The following is an 18,620-nucleotide window of genomic DNA, read 5'->3' on the forward strand; positions in this document are numbered from 1 at the left end:
TACCAGTCCTACTCCACTCACAATATACCAGCCTACAAGACTACCAGTCCTACTCCACTCACAATATACCAGTCTACCAATCTACCAGTATACCAGTCATATTCCACTCACAATATACCAGTCTACCAGACTACCAGTCCTATTCAGCTCACAATATACCAGTCTACCAGTCTACCAGTCCTACTCCTCTCACAATATACCAGTCCACCAGACTACCAGTCTCACAGTTTAACAGTGTCACAGTCTACCAGTCTCACTGTCTCACAGTCTACCAGTCTCACAGTCTCACAGTTTAAGAGTCTCACAGTCTACCAGTCTCACAGTCTACCAGTCTCACAGTCTACCAGTCTACCAGTCTAACAGACTACCAGTCTAACACACCACCTATACTGGCTGGTTAACCGGTTAAGGTTTGTTCAATATATGCAAATCAATATTGTTAGTAGTAAAACTGTGTGTGTGTGTGTGTGTGTGTGTGTGTGTGTGTGTGTGTGTGTGTGTGTGTGTGTGTGTGTATGTATGCATAAGAAGGGATACTCCACAGAAAGATGCTTACTAACTAGTATGACCTTGTTCAATAGAAAAAAGTCTGACATGACAATAAACAGTACAGATGTAATTCATATTAACACCGCCCTCTTCTGGTAGAAGGTGGGAAAGAATGCTTCGTATCCCAATCACACATTCAATCATGTTTATTCCGAATGAAAAGCCTCATAGTTTATTCAAATTATCTGATTAAAGTACATTCAACATTAAATACCAGGCCATAGATGCCATGTCCTGTTAATTTGCCAGACAACCTGCCAAATCAGCTGACTTTCAGTGTTTTCTTGTCTGAGTGGAAAGGACCACACCACCTGACCAGAGGAGACAAGTTTACACAACAGCAAAGTACAGAAAACTCTAGCATACACTCTCATGGTAGACTGGGTACTAAACTACTCTCATGGTAGACTGGGTACTAAACTACTCTCATGGTAGACTGGGTACTAAACTACTCTCATGGTAGACTGGGTACTAAACAACTCTCATGGTAGACTGGGTACTAAACTACTCTCATGGTAGACTGGGTACTAAACTACTCTCATGGTAGACTGGGTACTAAACTACTCTCATGTTAGACTGGGTACTAAATAACTCTCATGGTAGACTGGGTACTAAACTACTCTCATGGTAGACTGGGTACTAAACTACTCTCATGGTAGACTGGGTACTAAACTACTCTCATGGTAGACTGGGTACTAAACTACTCTCATGGTAGACTGGGTACTAAACTACTCTCATGGTAGACTGGGTACTAAACTACTCTCATGGTAGACTGGGTACTAAACTACTCTCATGGTAGACTGGGTACTAAACTACTCTCATGGTAGACTGGGTACTAAACTACTCTCATGGTAGACTGGGTACTAAACAACTCTCATGGTAGACTGGGTACTAAACTACTCTCATGGTAGACTGGGTACTAAACAACTCTCATGGTAGACTGGGTACTAAACTACTCTCATGATAGACTGGGTACTAAACAACTCTCATGGTAGACTGGGTACTAAACAACTCTCATGGTAGACTGGGTACTAAACTACTCTCATGGTAGACTGGGTACTAAACAACCCTCATGGTAGACTGGGTACTAAACTACTCTCTGGGTAGACTGGGTACTAAACTACTCTCATGATAGACTGGGTACTAAACTACTCTTATGGTAGACTGGGTACTCAACTACTCTCATGGTAGACTGGGTACTAAACTACTCTCATGGTAGACTGGGTACTAAACAACTCTCATGGTAGACTGGGTACTAAACTACTCTCATGGTAGATTGGGTACTAAACTACTCTCTGTGTAGACTGGGTACTAAACTACTCGCATGGTAGACTGGGTACTAAACTACTCTCTGGGTAGACTGGGTACTAAACTACTCTCTGGGTAGACTGGGTACTAAACTACTCTCATGGTAGACTGGGTACTAAACTACTCTCATGGTAGACTGGGTACTAAACTACTCTCATGGTAGACTGGGTACTAAACTACTCTCATGGTAGACTGGGTACTAAACTACTCTCATGGTAGACTGGGTACTAAACTACTCTCATGGTAGACTGGGTACTAAACTACTCTCATGGTAGACTGGGTACTAAACTACTCTCATGGTAGACTGGGTACTAAACAACTCTCATGGTAGACTGGGTACTAAACTACTCTCATGGTAGATTGGGTACTAAACTACTCTCTGGGTAGACTGGGTACTAAACTACTCGCATGGTAGACTGGGTACTAAACTACTCTCTGGGTAGACTGGGTACTAAACTACTCTCTGGGTAGACTGGGTACTAAACTACTCTCTGGGTGGACTGGGTACTAAACTACTATCATGGTAGACTGGGTACTAAACTACTCTCTGGGTAGACTGGGTACTAAACTACTCTCTGGGTAGACTGGGTACTAAACTACTCTCATGGTAGACTGGGTACTAAACTACTCTCTGGGTAGACTGGGTACTAAACTACTCTCATGGTAGACTGGGTACTAAACTACTCTCTGGGTAGACTGGGTACTAAACTACTCTCATGGTAGACTGGGTACTAAAACTACTCTCTGGGTAGACTGGGTACTAAACTACTCTCATGATAGACTGGGTACTAAACTACTCTCATGGTAGACTGGGTACTAAACTACTCTGGGTAGACTGGGTACTAAACTACTCTCATGGTAGACTGGGTACTAAACTACTCTCATGATAGACTGGGTACTAAACTACTCTCATGATAGACTGGGTACTAAACTACTCTCATGGTAGACTGGGTACTAAACTACTCTCTGGGTAGACTGGGTACTAAACTACTCTCATGGTAGACTGGGTCCTAAACTACTCTCATGATAGACTGGGTACTAAACTACTCTCATGATAGACTGGGTACTAAACTACTCTCATGATAGACTGGGTACTAAACTACTCTCATGGTAGACTGGGTACTAAACTACTCTCATGATAGACTGGGTACTAAACTATTCTCATGATAGACTGGGTACTAAACTACTCCCATGGTAGACTGGGTACTAAACATATCTCATGGTAGACTGGGTACTAAACTACTCTCATGATAGACTGGGTACTAAACTACTCCCATGGTAGACTGGGTACTAAACTACTCTCTGGGTAGACTGGGTACTAAACTACTCTCTGGGTAGACTGGGTACTAAACTACTCTCTGGGTAGACTGGGTACTAAACTACTCTCTGGGTAGACTGGGTACTAAACTACTCTCTGGGTAGACTGGGTACTAAACTACTCTCATGGTAGACTGGGTACTAAACTACTCTCATGGTAGACTGGGTACTAAACTACTCTCATGGTAGACTGGGTACTAAACTACTCTCATGATAGACTGGGTACTAAACTACTCTCATGATAGACTGGGTACTAAACTACTCTCATGATAGACTGGGTACTAAACTACTCTCTGGGTACATGATAGACTGGGTACTAAACTACTCTCATGATAGACTGGGTACTAAACTACTCTCATGATAGACTGGGTACTAAACTACTCTCATGATAGACTGGGTACTAAACTACTCTCATGGTAGACTGGGTACTAAACTACTCTCATGGTAGACTGGGTACTAAACTACTCTCATGATAGACTGGGTACTAAACTACTCTCATGGTAGACTGGGTACTAAACTACTCTCATGATAGACTGGGTACTAAACTACTCTCATGGTAGACTGGGTACTAAACTACTCTCATGATAGACTGGGTACTAAACTACTCTCATGATAGACTGGGTACTAAACTACTCTCATGATAGACTGGGTACTAAACTACTCCCATGGTAGACTGGGTACTAAACATATCTCATGGTAGACTGGGTACTAAACATATCTCATGATAGACTGGGTACTAAACTACTCCCATGGTAGACTGGGTACTAAACTACTCTCATGGTAGACTGGGTACTAAACTACTCTCTGGGTAGACTGGGTACTAAACTACTCTCTGGGTAGACTGGGTACTAAACTACTCTCTGGGTAGACTGGGTACTAAACTACTCTCTGGGTAGACTGGGTACTAAACTACTCTCATGGTAGACTGGGTACTAAACTACTCTCATGGTAGACTGGGTACTAAACTACTCTCATGGTAGACTGGGTACTAAACTACTCTCTGGGTAGACTGGGTACTAAACTACTCTCTGGGTAGACTGGGTACTAAACTACTCTCATGATAGACTGGGTACTAAACTACTCTCATGATAGACTGGGTACTAAACTACTCTCATGATAGACTGGGTACTAAACTACTCCCATGGTAGACTGGGTACTAAACATATCTCATGGTAGACTGGGTACTAAACTACTCTCATGATAGACTGGGTACTAAACTACTCTCATGATAGACTGGGTACTAAACTACTCTCATGATAGACGGGGTACTAAACTACTCTCATGGTAGACTGGGTACTAAACTACTCTCTGGGTAGACTGGGTACTAAACTATTCTCTGGGTAGACTGGGTACTAAACTACTCTCTGGGTAGACTGGGTACTAAACTACTCTCATGATAGACTGGGTACTAAACTACTCTCTGGATAGACACTGAAACTACACTCTGGGACTGGGTACTAAACTACTCTCTGGGTAGACTGGGTACTAAACTACTCTCTGGGTAGACTGGGTACTACACTGGGTACTAAACTACTCTCTGGGTAGACTGGGTACTAAACTACTCTCTGGGTAGACTGGGTACTAAACTACTCTCATGGTAGACTGGGTACTAAACTACTCTCTACACACACCCTGCTTGCCTGCAAGCCATGCACGTGCACAGACACACACACACACATGACACAGACCACACATCCACGCACACACACAATGAACCAGAGCCTGCTGTCCAGGAGTGTCAAATCCAGATATGAATTCAGTTAACGAGCTAATCAAAGCTAATTAAGTCAGCTGTGTGTGTGTGTACATGTGTCCCTGTGATTGTGCTTGTGCATGTACGCGTGTGTGTGCATGTGTGTGTATCACTCTCAACTGCCAAGCACTTTCACTAACCCTTCTCTAACCCTTTGTAAGGGTGATCATTGAGGTCTCTCTCTCTCTCTCTCTCTCTCTGGTGTTTGTTCTTCACTGGTTGCTCTTTTCTTGTGGCAACAGGTCACAAATCTTGCTGTTGTGATGGCACACTGTGGGATTTCACCCAATACATATGGGGGTTTATCAAAATCGGGTTTGCTTTCAAATCTTTGTGGGTCTGTGTAATCTGAGGGAAATATGTCTCTCTAATATGGTCATACATTGGGCAGGAGGTTAGGAAGTGCAGCTCAGTTTAAACATAATTTTGAGGGCAGTGTGCACATAGCCTGTCTTCTCTTGAGAGCCATGTCTGCCTACGGCGGCCTTTCTCAATAGCAAAGCTACGCTCACTGAGTCTGTACATAGTCAAAGATGTCCTTAATTTTGGGTCAGTCACAGTGGTCAGTTATTCTGCCAAAGTGTACTCTCTGTTCAGGGCCAAATAGCATTCTAGTTTGCTCTGTTTTAAAGAAAAATCTTTCCAATGTGTCAAGTAATTATCTTTTTGATTTCTTATGATTTGACTGTGTTGCTGTCCTGGGGCTCTCTCTCTCTCTTTCTCTCTCATTCTCTCTCTGCCAGCCTCTCTCTCTCTTTCTCTCTCAGACTCTCTCTGCCAGCATCTCTCTCTCAGCCTCTCTCTCTCAGCCTCTCTCTTAGCAATGTTCCCTCTACAGATTATTCCTCAGATACTGAACCACCAGCTCCCACTGATTAATATAGTGTATAACCATCAACATCAGGATATTCACTCCAATCAGGCCTTATTGGCGATGATAGGGCTATGATACGATTTTAAGAAGAAAAAACACCTGGTCTTGCTGAGGCGTAACTCTGAATCTGCGTACACAGATACAGTCTCTGATGCAAACAGTTCCTGCTTCAATCCAGTATCTCGCTCACTGGTGGGCCTATGTTAATTTTTGACACACACACACGCACACACACACACACACACACACACACACACACACACACACACACACACACACACAGCATTCCCAGCCAGGCAGTTATAGTGAAGAGATGGTGTTGACTGCCCTCCTACGCAGTAATAACTCTGTGACCATGATGACTCTCTACAGAAAGTGTCTGTTAGGTCAGTGTCCTTGGGTTTCTAAGAAAGGTGCTTTAAATCCCATGTATTATTATTATTATTTAACACCGCCTTCAGTCTACTCACCAGTCAAACACACTGCCTTTACAGACACAATGCAGAGGAACTCCACACAATAAAACACATTCATTGAACAAGTAGACTATTGAGCCTCGCTCTTTTTTTGCACGCACACCCGCAGACACACACACATACACACACCATATTCCATTAGCACAGGTTACGCAGCTATTTGACTTCCAAAGAGTCTCTCCTAGAGACTACAATCTGAAGTCATCTCAGCAGGATCCCATAAAGAATAGAACAGCCTCCTCTACACGCTGAGAAAAAAAGGTTCTATCTAGAACCTAAAAGAGTTCTTCAGCTGTTCCCATACGAGAACCCTTTGAAGAACCTTTTTTTTTGTTCCAGGTAGAACCTTTTCTACATGGGTCTCTCTGGGTTTTGAATGGATCTACATTATCACCATAGGAGTTCAGTTAGGAATATAATGGAGGAAAGTGGAGTGTGTGTGTGCACTCACCACTCGGGGTCGACAGGTGTGATGTCGATGCGGGGCGGGGCGCAGAAGGGGAGGAAGGTGGGTCGGACGACCCAGTCATTGTCAGGGGTCCGCGACCTCTCTGCCTGTCTCCACGACAATGGGGGCAGCTGCAGGTTGCCAGAGAAACGCCTGCGTCCCCTCCGTAGGTCGACACCAAGCGTACAGGAGTACTCACTAAGACCACAGTCTGGAGGCCCTTTACTCTCCTAGAGAGAGAAAAAAAAAAATTTTGATGAATACAAGATGAATATGAGATTATATGTTGATTGATATGTCCTGCACACTCACATCTTTCAGATTGACTACTTTGGCCACATCTTTCAGATTGACTACTTTGGCCACATCTTCCAGATTGACTACTTTGGCCACATCTTCCAGATTGACTACTTTGGCCACATCTTTCAGATTGACTACTTTGGCCACATCTTTCAGATTGACTACTTTGGCCACATCTTTCAGATTGACTACTTTGGCCACATCTTTCAGATTGACTACTTTGGCCACATCTTTCAGATTGACTACTTTGGCCACATCTTTCAGATTGACTACTTTGGCCACATCTTCAGATTGACTACTTTGGCCACAGATTGACTTTTGGCCACATCTTTCAGATTGACTACTTTGGCCACATCTTTCAGATTGACTACTTTGGCCACATCTTTCAGATTGACTACTTTGGCCACATCTTTCAGATTGACTACTTTGGCCACATCTTTCAGATTGACTACTTTGGCCACATCTTTCAGATTGACTACTTTGGTCACATCTTTCAGATTGACTACTTTGGCCACATCTTTCAGATTGACTACTTTGGCCACATCTTTCAGATTGACTACTTTGGCCACATCTTTCAGATTGACTACTTTGGCCACTAAGGGGAACCAAAGGCCTTGTTTTCAACGGCAGCTGATTTCAGAAGATAGAACAGAGAGAAGCAGCCTGATGTTGAAGAATGTCACTCTCTTGTTTTTGAGTTGATAAGAGATCCAAACACAGAAGCAAGCACCCCCCTTTTCCTCACTTGACTTGCTTCAAAACAAGATGTTCTCCAACTGGCATGTACCACTGAGCATGTCTAAGAGGGGGTTTCCCCTGAGTCCCTCTTGGTCCTCCCAAATGAATGGCCTTGCAGTTCTTCTCAATTGGTTTAGTACAAGGTAACATGGTCTCAATAGAATTAACACAACTGTCAATACTTTTATTAGAGACTATTCAAATATTTTTATTAATACTTTTATTAAAGACTATTCGAATATTCAGATTGTCTCAAACAAACAAAACAAAACACATGTTTATAAAAAATACCCGAAAACCTTCATAAAAGTTCAACCCTTAGGTGAGTAATCCTGTAGGTCACATACAAACATCTAGTTCACTAAAAACTGCGAAGATGTATAGATCAAGACATCAGTCATTTGAATAGATCGAATACATTGGCATTATAGAAATGAAAGGATCGATGACAATGTCACTGGTCACTAAAAGTTTGTTAGGCATTGGTTTTACTAGGTCTTCTTCGCTGACATACAGTACCAGTCAAAAGTGTGGACACACCTACTCATTCAAGGTTTTCTTTATTTTTTACTATTTTCTACATTGTAGAATGATAGTGAAGACATCAAAACTATGAAATATCACATATAGAATCATGTTGTAACCAAAAAAGTGTTAAACAAATCCAAATATATTTTATACTTGAGATTTTTCAAAGTAGCCACAATTTGATGACAGCTTTGCAAACTCTTGGCATTCTCTCAACCAGCTCCATGAGGTAGTCACCTGGAATGCATTTCAATTAACATGTGTGTCTTGTTTAAAGTTAATTTGTGGAATTTCATTTGAGACAATCAGTTGTGTTGTGACATGGTAGAGGTGGTATAGTGAAGATAGCCCTATTTGGTAAAAGACAAAGTCCATATTATGGCAAGAACAACTCAAATAAGCAAAGAGAAACGACAGTCCATCATTACTTTAAGACATGAAGGTCAGTCAATCCGGAACATTTCAAGAACTTAACGTTTCTTCAAGTGCAGTCGCAAAAATCATCACGCACAATGATGAAACTGGCTCTCATGAGGCCCGTCACAGGAAAGGAAGACACAGAGTTACCTCTGTTGCAGAGGATAAGTTCATTAGAGTTACCAGCCTCAGAAATTGCAGCCCAAATAAATGCTTCACAGAATTCAAGTAACAGACACATCTCAACATCAACTGTTCAGAGGAGACTGCGTGAATCAGGTCTTCATGGTCGAATTGCTGCAAAGAAACCACTACTAAAGGACACAAACAAGAAGAAGAGACTTGCTTGGGCCAAGAAACACGAGCAATGGACATTAGATAGGTGGAAATCTGTCATTTGGTCTGATGAGTCCAAATTTGAGATTGGTTCCAACCGCCGTGTCTTTGTGAGATGTAGAGTAGGAGAACGGATGATCTCTGCGTGTGTGGTTCCCACTGTGAAACAAAGAGGAGGTGTGATGGTGTGGGGGTGCTTTGCTGGTGACACTCAGTGATTTCAATTGAATTCAAGGCACACTTACAGGCTGACTGCAATGCAGTCTGCAATCTATATTATTCAATTATTGCACCCACACTGCTCGCGTGTGCCAACGAGCAGCTGCATTGCCAAGGACTAAAATAGAAGTCAGTTCTATTTGTGACGCAGATCGCGCTGCAAGTCCTGCCTCTCCCATCTCCTCATTAGTTTATAGAAGAAGGTACCCACATGCCAGATCCTCATTGGTTATACCCACGTGGGTAACTGAAAGACGAATGAGGTCCGTGGCGGTAATGCACCTAATTTATGAATGCTGCCAATCGCAATGTAAAGTCAAGAGAAGAAAAAGCCAATTGGGACAAATCCAGCTGCATGAAGCCCCAGTGTCCCTGGAAGTTTCCCCCGTGTGGCGGAGAAAGATGCATCCCCCTCACCTCGAAGTGTGATGGAGACGCTGACTGTGAGGACAGGTCTGATGCCAACACCTGGAAGTGTGATGGAGATGCTGACTGTGAGGACAGGTCTGATGCCAACACCTCGAAGTGTGATGGAGATGCTGACTGTGAGGACAGGTCTGATGCCAACACCTGGAAGTGTGATGGAGATGCTGACTGTGAGGACAGGTCTGATGCCAACACCTGGAAGTGTGATGGAGACGCTGACTGTGAGGACAGGTCTGATGAGGCCAACACCTGGAAGTGTGATGGAGAGCTGACTGTGAGGACAGGTCTGATGCCAACACCTGGAAGTGTGATGGAGATGCTGACTGTGAGGACAGGTCTGATGAGGCCAACACCTGGAAGTGTGATGGAGACGCTGACTGTGAGGACAGGTCTGATGCCAACACCTGGAAGTGTGATGGAGATGCTGACTGTGAGGACAGGTCTGATGCCAACATCTCGAAGTGTGATGGAGACGCTGACTGTGAGGACAGGTCTGATGCCAACACCTGGAAGTGTGATGGAGATGCTGACTGTGAGGACAGGTCTGATGAGGCCAACACCTGGAAGTGTGATGGAGACGCTGACTGTGAGGACAGGTCTGATGAGGCCAACACCTGGAAGTGTGATGGAGATGCTGACTGTGAGGACAGGTCTGATGAGGCCAACACCTGGAAGTGTGATGGAGATGCTGACTGTGAGGACAGGTCTGATGAGGCCAACACCTGGAAGTGTGATGGAGACGCTGACTGTGAGGACAGGTCTGATGCCAACACCTGGAAGTGTGATGGAGATGCTGACTGTGAGGACAGGTCTGATGCCAACATCTCGAAGTGTGATGGAGACGCTGACTGTGAGGACAGGTCTGATGCCAACACCTGGAAGTGTGATGGAGATGCTGACTGTGAGGACAGGTCTGATGAGGCCAACACCTGGAAGTGTGATGGAGACGCTGACTGTGAGGACAGGTCTGATGAGGCCAACACCTGGAAGTGTGATGGAGATGCTGACTGTGAGGACAGGTCTGATGAGGCCAACACCTGGAAGTGTGATGGAGATGCTGACTGTGAGGACAGGTCTGATGAGGCCAACACCTGGAAGTGTGATGGAGACGATGACTGTGAGGACAGGTCTGATGAGGCCAACACCTGGAAGTGTGATGGAGACGCTGACTGTGAGGACAGGTCTGATGAGGCCAACACCTGGAAGTGTGATGGAGATGCTGACTGTGAGGACAGGTCTGATGAGGCCAACACCTGGAAGTGTGATGGAGATGCTGACTGTGAGGACAGGTCTGATGAGGCCAACACCTGGAAGTGTGATGGAGACCCTGACTGTGAGGACAGGTCTGATGAGGCCAACACCTGGAAGTGTGATGGAGACGCTGACTGTGAGGACAGGTCTGATGAGGCCAACACCTGGAAGTGTGATGGAGACGCTGACTGTGAGGACAGGTCTGATGAGGCCAACACCTGGAAGTGTGATGGAGATGCTGACTGTGAGGACAGGTCTGATGAGGCCAACACCTGGAAGTGTGATGGAGACGCTGACTGTGAGGACAGGTCTGATGAGGCCAACACCTGGAAGTGTGATGGAGATGCTGACTGTGAGGACAGGTCTGATGAGGCCAACACCTGGAAGTGTGATGGAGATGCTGACTGTGAGGACAGGTCTGATGAGGCCAACACCTGGAAGTGTGATGGAGACCCTGACTGTGAGGACAGGTCTGATGAGGCAAACACCTGGAAGTGTGATGGAGACGCTGACTGTGAGGACAGGTCTGATGAGGCCAACACCTGGAAGTGTGATGGAGATGCTGACTGTGAGGACAGGTCTGATGAGGCCAACACCTGGAAGTGTGATGGAGACGCTGACTGTGAGGACAGGTCTGATGAGGCCAACACCTGGAAGTGTGATGGAGACGCTGACTGTGAGGACAGGTCTGATGAGGCCAACACCTGGAAGTGTGATGAGACGCTGACTGTGAGGACAGGTCTGATGAGGCCAACACCTGGAAGTGTGATGGAGACGCTGCCTGTGAGGACAGGTCTGATGAGGCCAACACCTGGAAGTGTGATGGAGACGCTGACTGTGAGGACAGGTCTGATGAGGCCAACACCTGGAAGTGTGATGGAGACGCTGCCTGTGAGGACAGGTCTGATGAGGCCAACACCTCGAAGTGTGATGGAGACGCTGACTGTGAGGACAGGTCTAATGAGGCCAACTGTGATTAGTTACCTTTCTGGGGTTACGTCACCTACTACCATATGGAAAGGAGGCTTTTATGTAGTGTCTTGTGTTTGGGGGCAATTTATTTGATGTAAAATCACTATCCTTAAGCAATAAGGCCCTGAGGGGGTATATAAAGTATGTTGCTGTTGCAAACCAAAATGTTATGCTAGAAACAAGGGGAAATGATGTGTTAATAAGATACTTATTGTCTTTCTCTTGTCATTTGCTGTGGTATATCAAGAACGGCGTAGTGATACTTGAAATAGAAATTCTGATATATATACACAGCTGGAATGCTGTTTCAGCCAATCAGCATCCAGGATCCAAACTAGCCGGTTTACAATCATATATACCAGTGTCAATGTAAAAAGTTTGCTGAGTGTCGGGAAGCAAGTTCAGGGAGTGACTGTCTTAATAAATAAAAGAAACAATGAACACGTAACACAAACAACGCACCGACATGAAAACAGAGTCAATAACACCTGAGGAAAGAACCAAGAGGAGTGACAGATATAGGGAAGATAATCAAGGAGGTGATGGAGTCCAGGTGAGTGTCATGAAAACAGAGTCAATAACACCTGAGGAAAGAACCAAGAGGAGTGACAGATATAGGGAAGATCATCAAGGAGGTGATGGAGTCCAGGTGAGTGTCATGAGGCGCAGGTGCGCGAGACGATGGTGACAGTTGTGTGGGATAATCAGCAGCCTGATGACCTAGAGGCTGGAGAGGTTAGTATACGTGATAGTTAATGCATGTGTGCTGTGTTATACACATAAGCAATCATGCCCAAGAAATGTGAAATATGTATACTGTATAGTGAGGCATACTGTTTGTATTCTTCTGTTCCCCTGTAATTAGGGATTGAGACCTGGGTGTTTGTTTCTCCTCAGATACACCAGCCAGCTCAGTCAGACTTGTGAATGGGACCAGCTCCTGCTCTGGGATAGAGGAGGAGAATGAGCGGCAGTATGTAGTCATGGCTGGGGCATGAAAGATGCAAAGATGTTGTGTAGAGAGCTGGGCTGTTGGAATGCTGTAGATACATATTACAATTCTCCATTTGGAGAGAGATGCAAGGAAAAGGGTTTTATTTTGTAACATTAAGCAGTTTAGTTGTTCAGACATTGAGTCTACTCTCGAGGAGTGTCGAGTCAGCTCTGCCGAGTTTGGTTCTTTTGGTTACAATACCATTGACATTGTGGTCTGTTCAGATTCCGTGAGGCTCGTGGATGGAGCTGGTCTCTGCTCTGGGAGACTGGATGAAATCCAATCAGTCCTGGGCCTCAGTGTGTAAAGTTGACTTTGACTGGCAGGATGCAGAGGTAGTCTGTCGGGATCTTGGCTGTGGGGCTCCTGCAGCGCTACAGCGGGGACTCTATGGAGAAGGTTAGGTTCCAACCTGGGCTAAAGAGTTCCAATGTATAGGCAATGAGTCCATTCTCCTGAACTGTGACACCTCAGACAGAGAACAGTAGACCTTCCTCCCTGGAAACGCTGTTGGACTGAACTGCTCAGAGCCTGATGATCCGAGGCTGGTGGGAGGAGGCTGTGCAGGTAGACTGGAAGAGTACAAGATAGGAGAGTGGAAAAATGTGAGACATTTGGTTATCCATGAAGGAAGCAGCTGTAGTATGTTCACAACTAGGTTGTGGCTCCGCTTTTTCAAATGTAGATTAGCCTGAATATACATCTGATGTACAGTGGGGCAAAAAAGTATTTAGTCAGCCACCAACTGTGCAAGTTATCCCACTTAAAAAGATGAGAGAGGCCTGTAATTTTCATCATAGGTACACTTCAACTATGACAGACAAAATGAGGGGGAAAAAAATCCAGAAAATCACATTGTAGGATTTTCAATGAATTTATTTGCAAATTATGGTGGAAAATAAGTATTTGGTCAATAACAAAAGTTTATCTCAATACTTTGTTATATACCCTTTGTTGGCAATGACAGAGGTCAAATGTTTTCTGTAAGTCTTCACAAGGTTTCCACACACTGGTATTTTGGCCCATTCCTTCATGCAGATCTCCTCTAGAGCAGTGATGTTTTGGGGCTGTTGCTGGGCAACACGGACTTTCAACTCCCTCCAAAGATTTTCTATTGGGTTGAGATCTGGAGACTGGCTAGGCCACTCCAGGACCTTGAAATGCTTCTTACGAAGCCTCTCCTTCGTTACCCGGGCGGTGGATTTGGGATCATTGTCTTGCTGAAAGACCCAGCCACATTTCATCTTCAATGCCCTTGCTGATGGTTTTCACTCAAAATCTCAAAATATATGGCCCCATTCATTCTTAACTTTACACGGATCAGTCGTCCTGGTCCATTTGCAGAAAAACAGCCCCAAAGCATGATGTTTCCACCCCCATGCTTCACAGTAGGTATGGTGTTCTTTGGATGCAACTCAGCATTCTTTGTCCTCCAAACACGACGAGTTGAGTTTTTACCAAAAAGTTATATTTTGGTTTGATCTGACCATATGACATTCTCCCAATCTTCTTCTGGATCATCCAAATGCTCTCTAGCAAACTTCAGACGGGCCTGGACATGTTCTGGCTTAAGCAGGGGGACACGTCTGGCACTGCAGGATTTGAGTCCCTGGCGGCGTAGTGTGTTACTGATGGTAGGCTTTGTTACTTTGGTCCCAGCTCTCTGCAGGTCATTCACTAGGTCCCCCTGTGTGGTTCTGGGATTTTTGCTCACCGTTCTTGTGATCATTTTGACCCCACGGGGTGAGATCTTGCGTGGAGCCCCAGATCGAGGGAGATTATCAGTGGTCTTGTATGTCTTCCATTTCCTAATATTGCTCCCACAGTTGATTTCTTCAAACCAAGCTGCTTACCTATTGCAGATTCATCTTCCCAGCCTGGTGCAGGTCTACAATTTTGTTTCTGGTGTCCTTTGACAGCTCTTTGGTCTTGGCCATAGTGGAGTTTGGAGTGTGGCTGTTTGAGGTTGTGGACAGGTGTCTTTTATACTGATAACAAGTTCAAACAAGTGCCATTAATACAGGTAACGAGTGGAGGACAGAGGAGCCTCTTAAAGAAGAAGTTACAGGTCTGTGAGAGCCAGAAATCTTGCTTGTTTGTAGGTGACCAAATACTTATTTTCCACCATAATTTGCAAATAAATTCATAAAAAATCAATCTGATTTTCTGAATCTTTTTCTCTCTCATTTTGTCTGTCATAGTTGAAGTGTACCTATGATGAAAATTACAGGCCTCTCTCATCTTTCTAAGTGGGAGAACTTGCACAATTGGTGGCTGACTAAATACTTTTTTGCCCCACTGTATCTTGATCCGTTGGCTCAGAGTCTGCACTCAGGGAATGTGTTACACTGTCTTTGCAATATATATATATAGCAGATCTCCTGCTTCATTCAGCCTCTCTCTCAATGTCTCAATGGGAGGGGACTCCAGGAGACACCAGGGGCCAGATGTGTTCAGGGGTCACAGCTTCACCATCACCTGCTCCACTCAGCAACAGTACCCAGGGGGACTCATTCCTCCTCTCGTTCACTGGCTCCAACAGAACACAGACCAAGACCCAGTCAGCTGTCAATCACTCTGTTGTCTTCCTCTTCCCCGCTGCAGATGACTCAGAGTCCCACCAAGGGAACTACAGCTGTGTTAATGCGATTTATGTTTTCTCTCATAACTTCTCCACTGAGAGCTCCTGTCCCTTACTGTCACAGGTAACTGAGAACCAACCAGGCTTTTAACTTTGACAGATTTTGAGAAATATTCCACAGAGGAATCTGATGATAATCAATCCCCTTATCAAATGTGTTTCTATTTCAGCCTCTCCTCTGAAAGCCTTCATCATCAGACACATTGTAGTGCTGCTGACGTTCTTGACGACCATCATGGCCAGCTATCTGTATTTCAAGACCACCAAGAGGCAGAGGACAAATAAGGGAGAGAGTGTGGAGCTGGTGTCTCTGTAGGAGAGACCTGAAGCCGGGCCGAGAGGAGAGGAGAGGAGAGGAGAGGAGAGGAGAAGGAGAGGAGAGGAGAGGAGAGGAGAGGAGAGGAGAGGAGAGGAGAGGAGAGGAGAGGAGAGGAGAGGAGAGGAGAGGAGAGGAGAGAAGGAAGTAGGAGGAAGTAGGGGAGGGGAGGGGGAGGGGGGCTATATATATGAGCTAATCAACAGATGACAGGTGTCTATAGCTTTCATGTGAAATGAAAGCAATACTACAATCTGCAGTGTACTTGAGCTAGTTTGCTAAATAAAACTCTGTTTGGAAGGTGTTAACAACATCTGTTTTTTTGAGAGCATGGAACTGTGCTCCCCACAACGAGCCAAACCAATAGAGAAACTGTATCTAGCCAGTTCAGCTTGTAATAAATGATTTCCTTTTGCAAATTGATTGAGAAGATAACATTGAGGTTGTCAGACACAGTCAGTCAATCACTCCTAACCTCTTTCTCTGTTCAGTCATCTTATCTGCCATATCTTTCCAGACACGCTGGTGTTGATCCTTCTGCTTAACTGACTGACTTAATGTGTCTTGAATTGAGTGCTGTGTGGTGAGTGATTGGAGGGCATAAATAAAGCTGTTAACGCTGAGAAATTAGGTTACATTTATTGTCACTGACTGAGAGCTGGAATAAATCAGTGTGCATGTGTGTGTGCGTGTGTGTGTGTGTGTGTGTGTGTGTGTGTGTGTGTGTGTGTGTGTGTGTGTGTGTGTGTGTGTGTGTGTGTGTGTGTGTGTGTGTGTGTCTGTGTGTGTGTGTGTGTGTGTGTGTGTGTGTGTGTGTGTGTGTGTGTGTGTTTGCCTGTCACTGACATGTTATATTAGACGATACTCAATCTGCATGTATAAATATTATAGACAGTAGGATAGCTTCTACGGCCTTGCATGCCTGTTAGCACAACTACATTCATGTCATGCCATTGACACTACATTCCTCTAGGTAAACATCATGGGCAAGTCTTTTAAAACATGTTCAGAGATAGAGAGAGAGAGATATTTCTGAGAAGTGAGTGGGTACCGCAGTCCCAGCCCTAGCTCTAGGAAACTGTGCAGAGCAGTACATTCCTCTAGGTAAACATCATGGGCAAGTCTTTTAAAACATGTTCAGAGATAGAGAGAGAGAGATATTTCTGAGAAGTGAGTGGGTACCGCAGTCCCAGCCCTAGCTCTAGGAAACTGTGCAGAGCAGTACATTCCTCTAGGTAAACATCATGGGCAAGTCTTTTAAAACATGTTCAGAGATAGAGAGAGAGATATATTTCTGAGAAGTGAGTGGGTACCGCAGTACCAGCCCTAGCTCTAGGAAACTGTGCAGAGCAGTATCTCTGACCTTGCTACAGTAAAAGCTTGCATGTCAATGCCATTCTTTTTCTTGTTGAAACTGAAACGGCATTCTAAAGCATAAAATGTACCATAGGAACTAACCCTCTGAGAGAGCACAGGAATAGAGCATTATAGGCGCTCCACAATACCACGGCTCCGAGAGGCTCTGGAGGCTCTGCATGTGCAGTAGGGGGAAGGAGGGAGGGGGAGGATTAGGAGGGAGGGGGAGGGGGAGGATGAGGGGGTAGGAGGGAGGGGAGGATGAAGGGGTAGGGGTAGGTGGAAGGGGGCGGGAGGGTTTTGTATGTAATGATCAAAAAACACCTAACTGTACCACAGCAGTGTCCTTCAGAAGGATTAGAGATACGGGGAGAGGGAGGGAGAGAGAAATGAAGATTTAAGCAATAAGGCACGAGGGGGTGTGGTATAAGGCCAGTATAACACGGCTACGGGCTGTTCGTAAGCATGACACAACAGGGAGTGCCTGAACACAGCCCTTAGCCGTGGTATATTGGCCATATATCACAAACCCCCGAGGTGCCTTATTGCTATTATAAATGGGTTATCAACCTAATTAGAGCAGTCAAAATAAATGTTTTGTCATACGCGCGGTAGATGGTTTGCTATACCGCGGCTGTCAGCCAATCAGCATTCAGGGCTCGAACCATCCAGTTTATAAATATGGATAAACCACTTCTCCATTGTCTTTGGCTCTATAAAAAAGAACAAACAGCAAAAACGTGTACATGATCAAATACAAATCTTAGAATCAATTACAAAAGACTACCAGAACCCACTGAATTCTCAAATTACAATGAATGAACTACAAGACAAAATACAAACCCTCCAACCCAAAAAGGCTTGTGGTGTTGATGGTATCCTCAATGAAATTAAAATATAAACAGACCACAAATTCCAATTGGCTGTGCTTAACCTCTTTAACATCATCCTCAGCTCTGGCATCTTCCCCAATATTTGTAACCAAGGACTGATCACCCCAATACACAAAAGTGGAGACAAATTTCACCTCAATAACTACCGTGGGATATGCATCAACAGCAACATTGGGAAAATCCTCTGCATTATCATTAACAGCAGATTTGTACATTTCGTCAATGAAAACAATGTACTGAGCAAATGTCAAATTAGCTTTTTACCAAATTACAGTACGACAGACGTATTCACCCTGCACAAACTAACTGACAAACAAACAAAACAAAACAAAAGCAAAGTATTCTCGTGCTTTGTTGATATAGAAAAAAACAACTTTAGGCTCAGTTTGCCATGAGGGTCTGCTATACAAATTAAAGGAAAGCGGTGTTGGGGGAAACACACATGACATTATAAAATCCATGTAAACAATCAACAAGTGTGCGGTAAAAAATGGCAAAAAACACAAAT

General features: G+C 44.6%; 1 protein-coding gene across 2 annotated transcripts in view; it reads right to left on the reverse strand.

The window, feature by feature from the left end:
• The window catches only part of pde4ba (phosphodiesterase 4B, cAMP-specific a), a 346,990-nt gene that overhangs the window by 239,796 nt on the left and 88,574 nt on the right, over positions 1 to 18,620 (reverse strand). For both annotated transcript variants that reach the window (XM_065009204.1, XM_065009203.1), the window contains exon 3: positions 6,729 to 6,955. In XM_065009204.1, coding sequence (XP_064865276.1) covers positions 6,729 to 6,955 — 227 coding nt within the window. The remainder of the gene's footprint in view (positions 1 to 6,728; positions 6,956 to 18,620) is intronic.

Source organism: Oncorhynchus nerka, linkage group LG24, assembly GCF_034236695.1.
Source record: "Oncorhynchus nerka isolate Pitt River linkage group LG24, Oner_Uvic_2.0, whole genome shotgun sequence".
Taxonomy (NCBI): Eukaryota; Metazoa; Chordata; class Actinopteri; order Salmoniformes; family Salmonidae; genus Oncorhynchus; species Oncorhynchus nerka.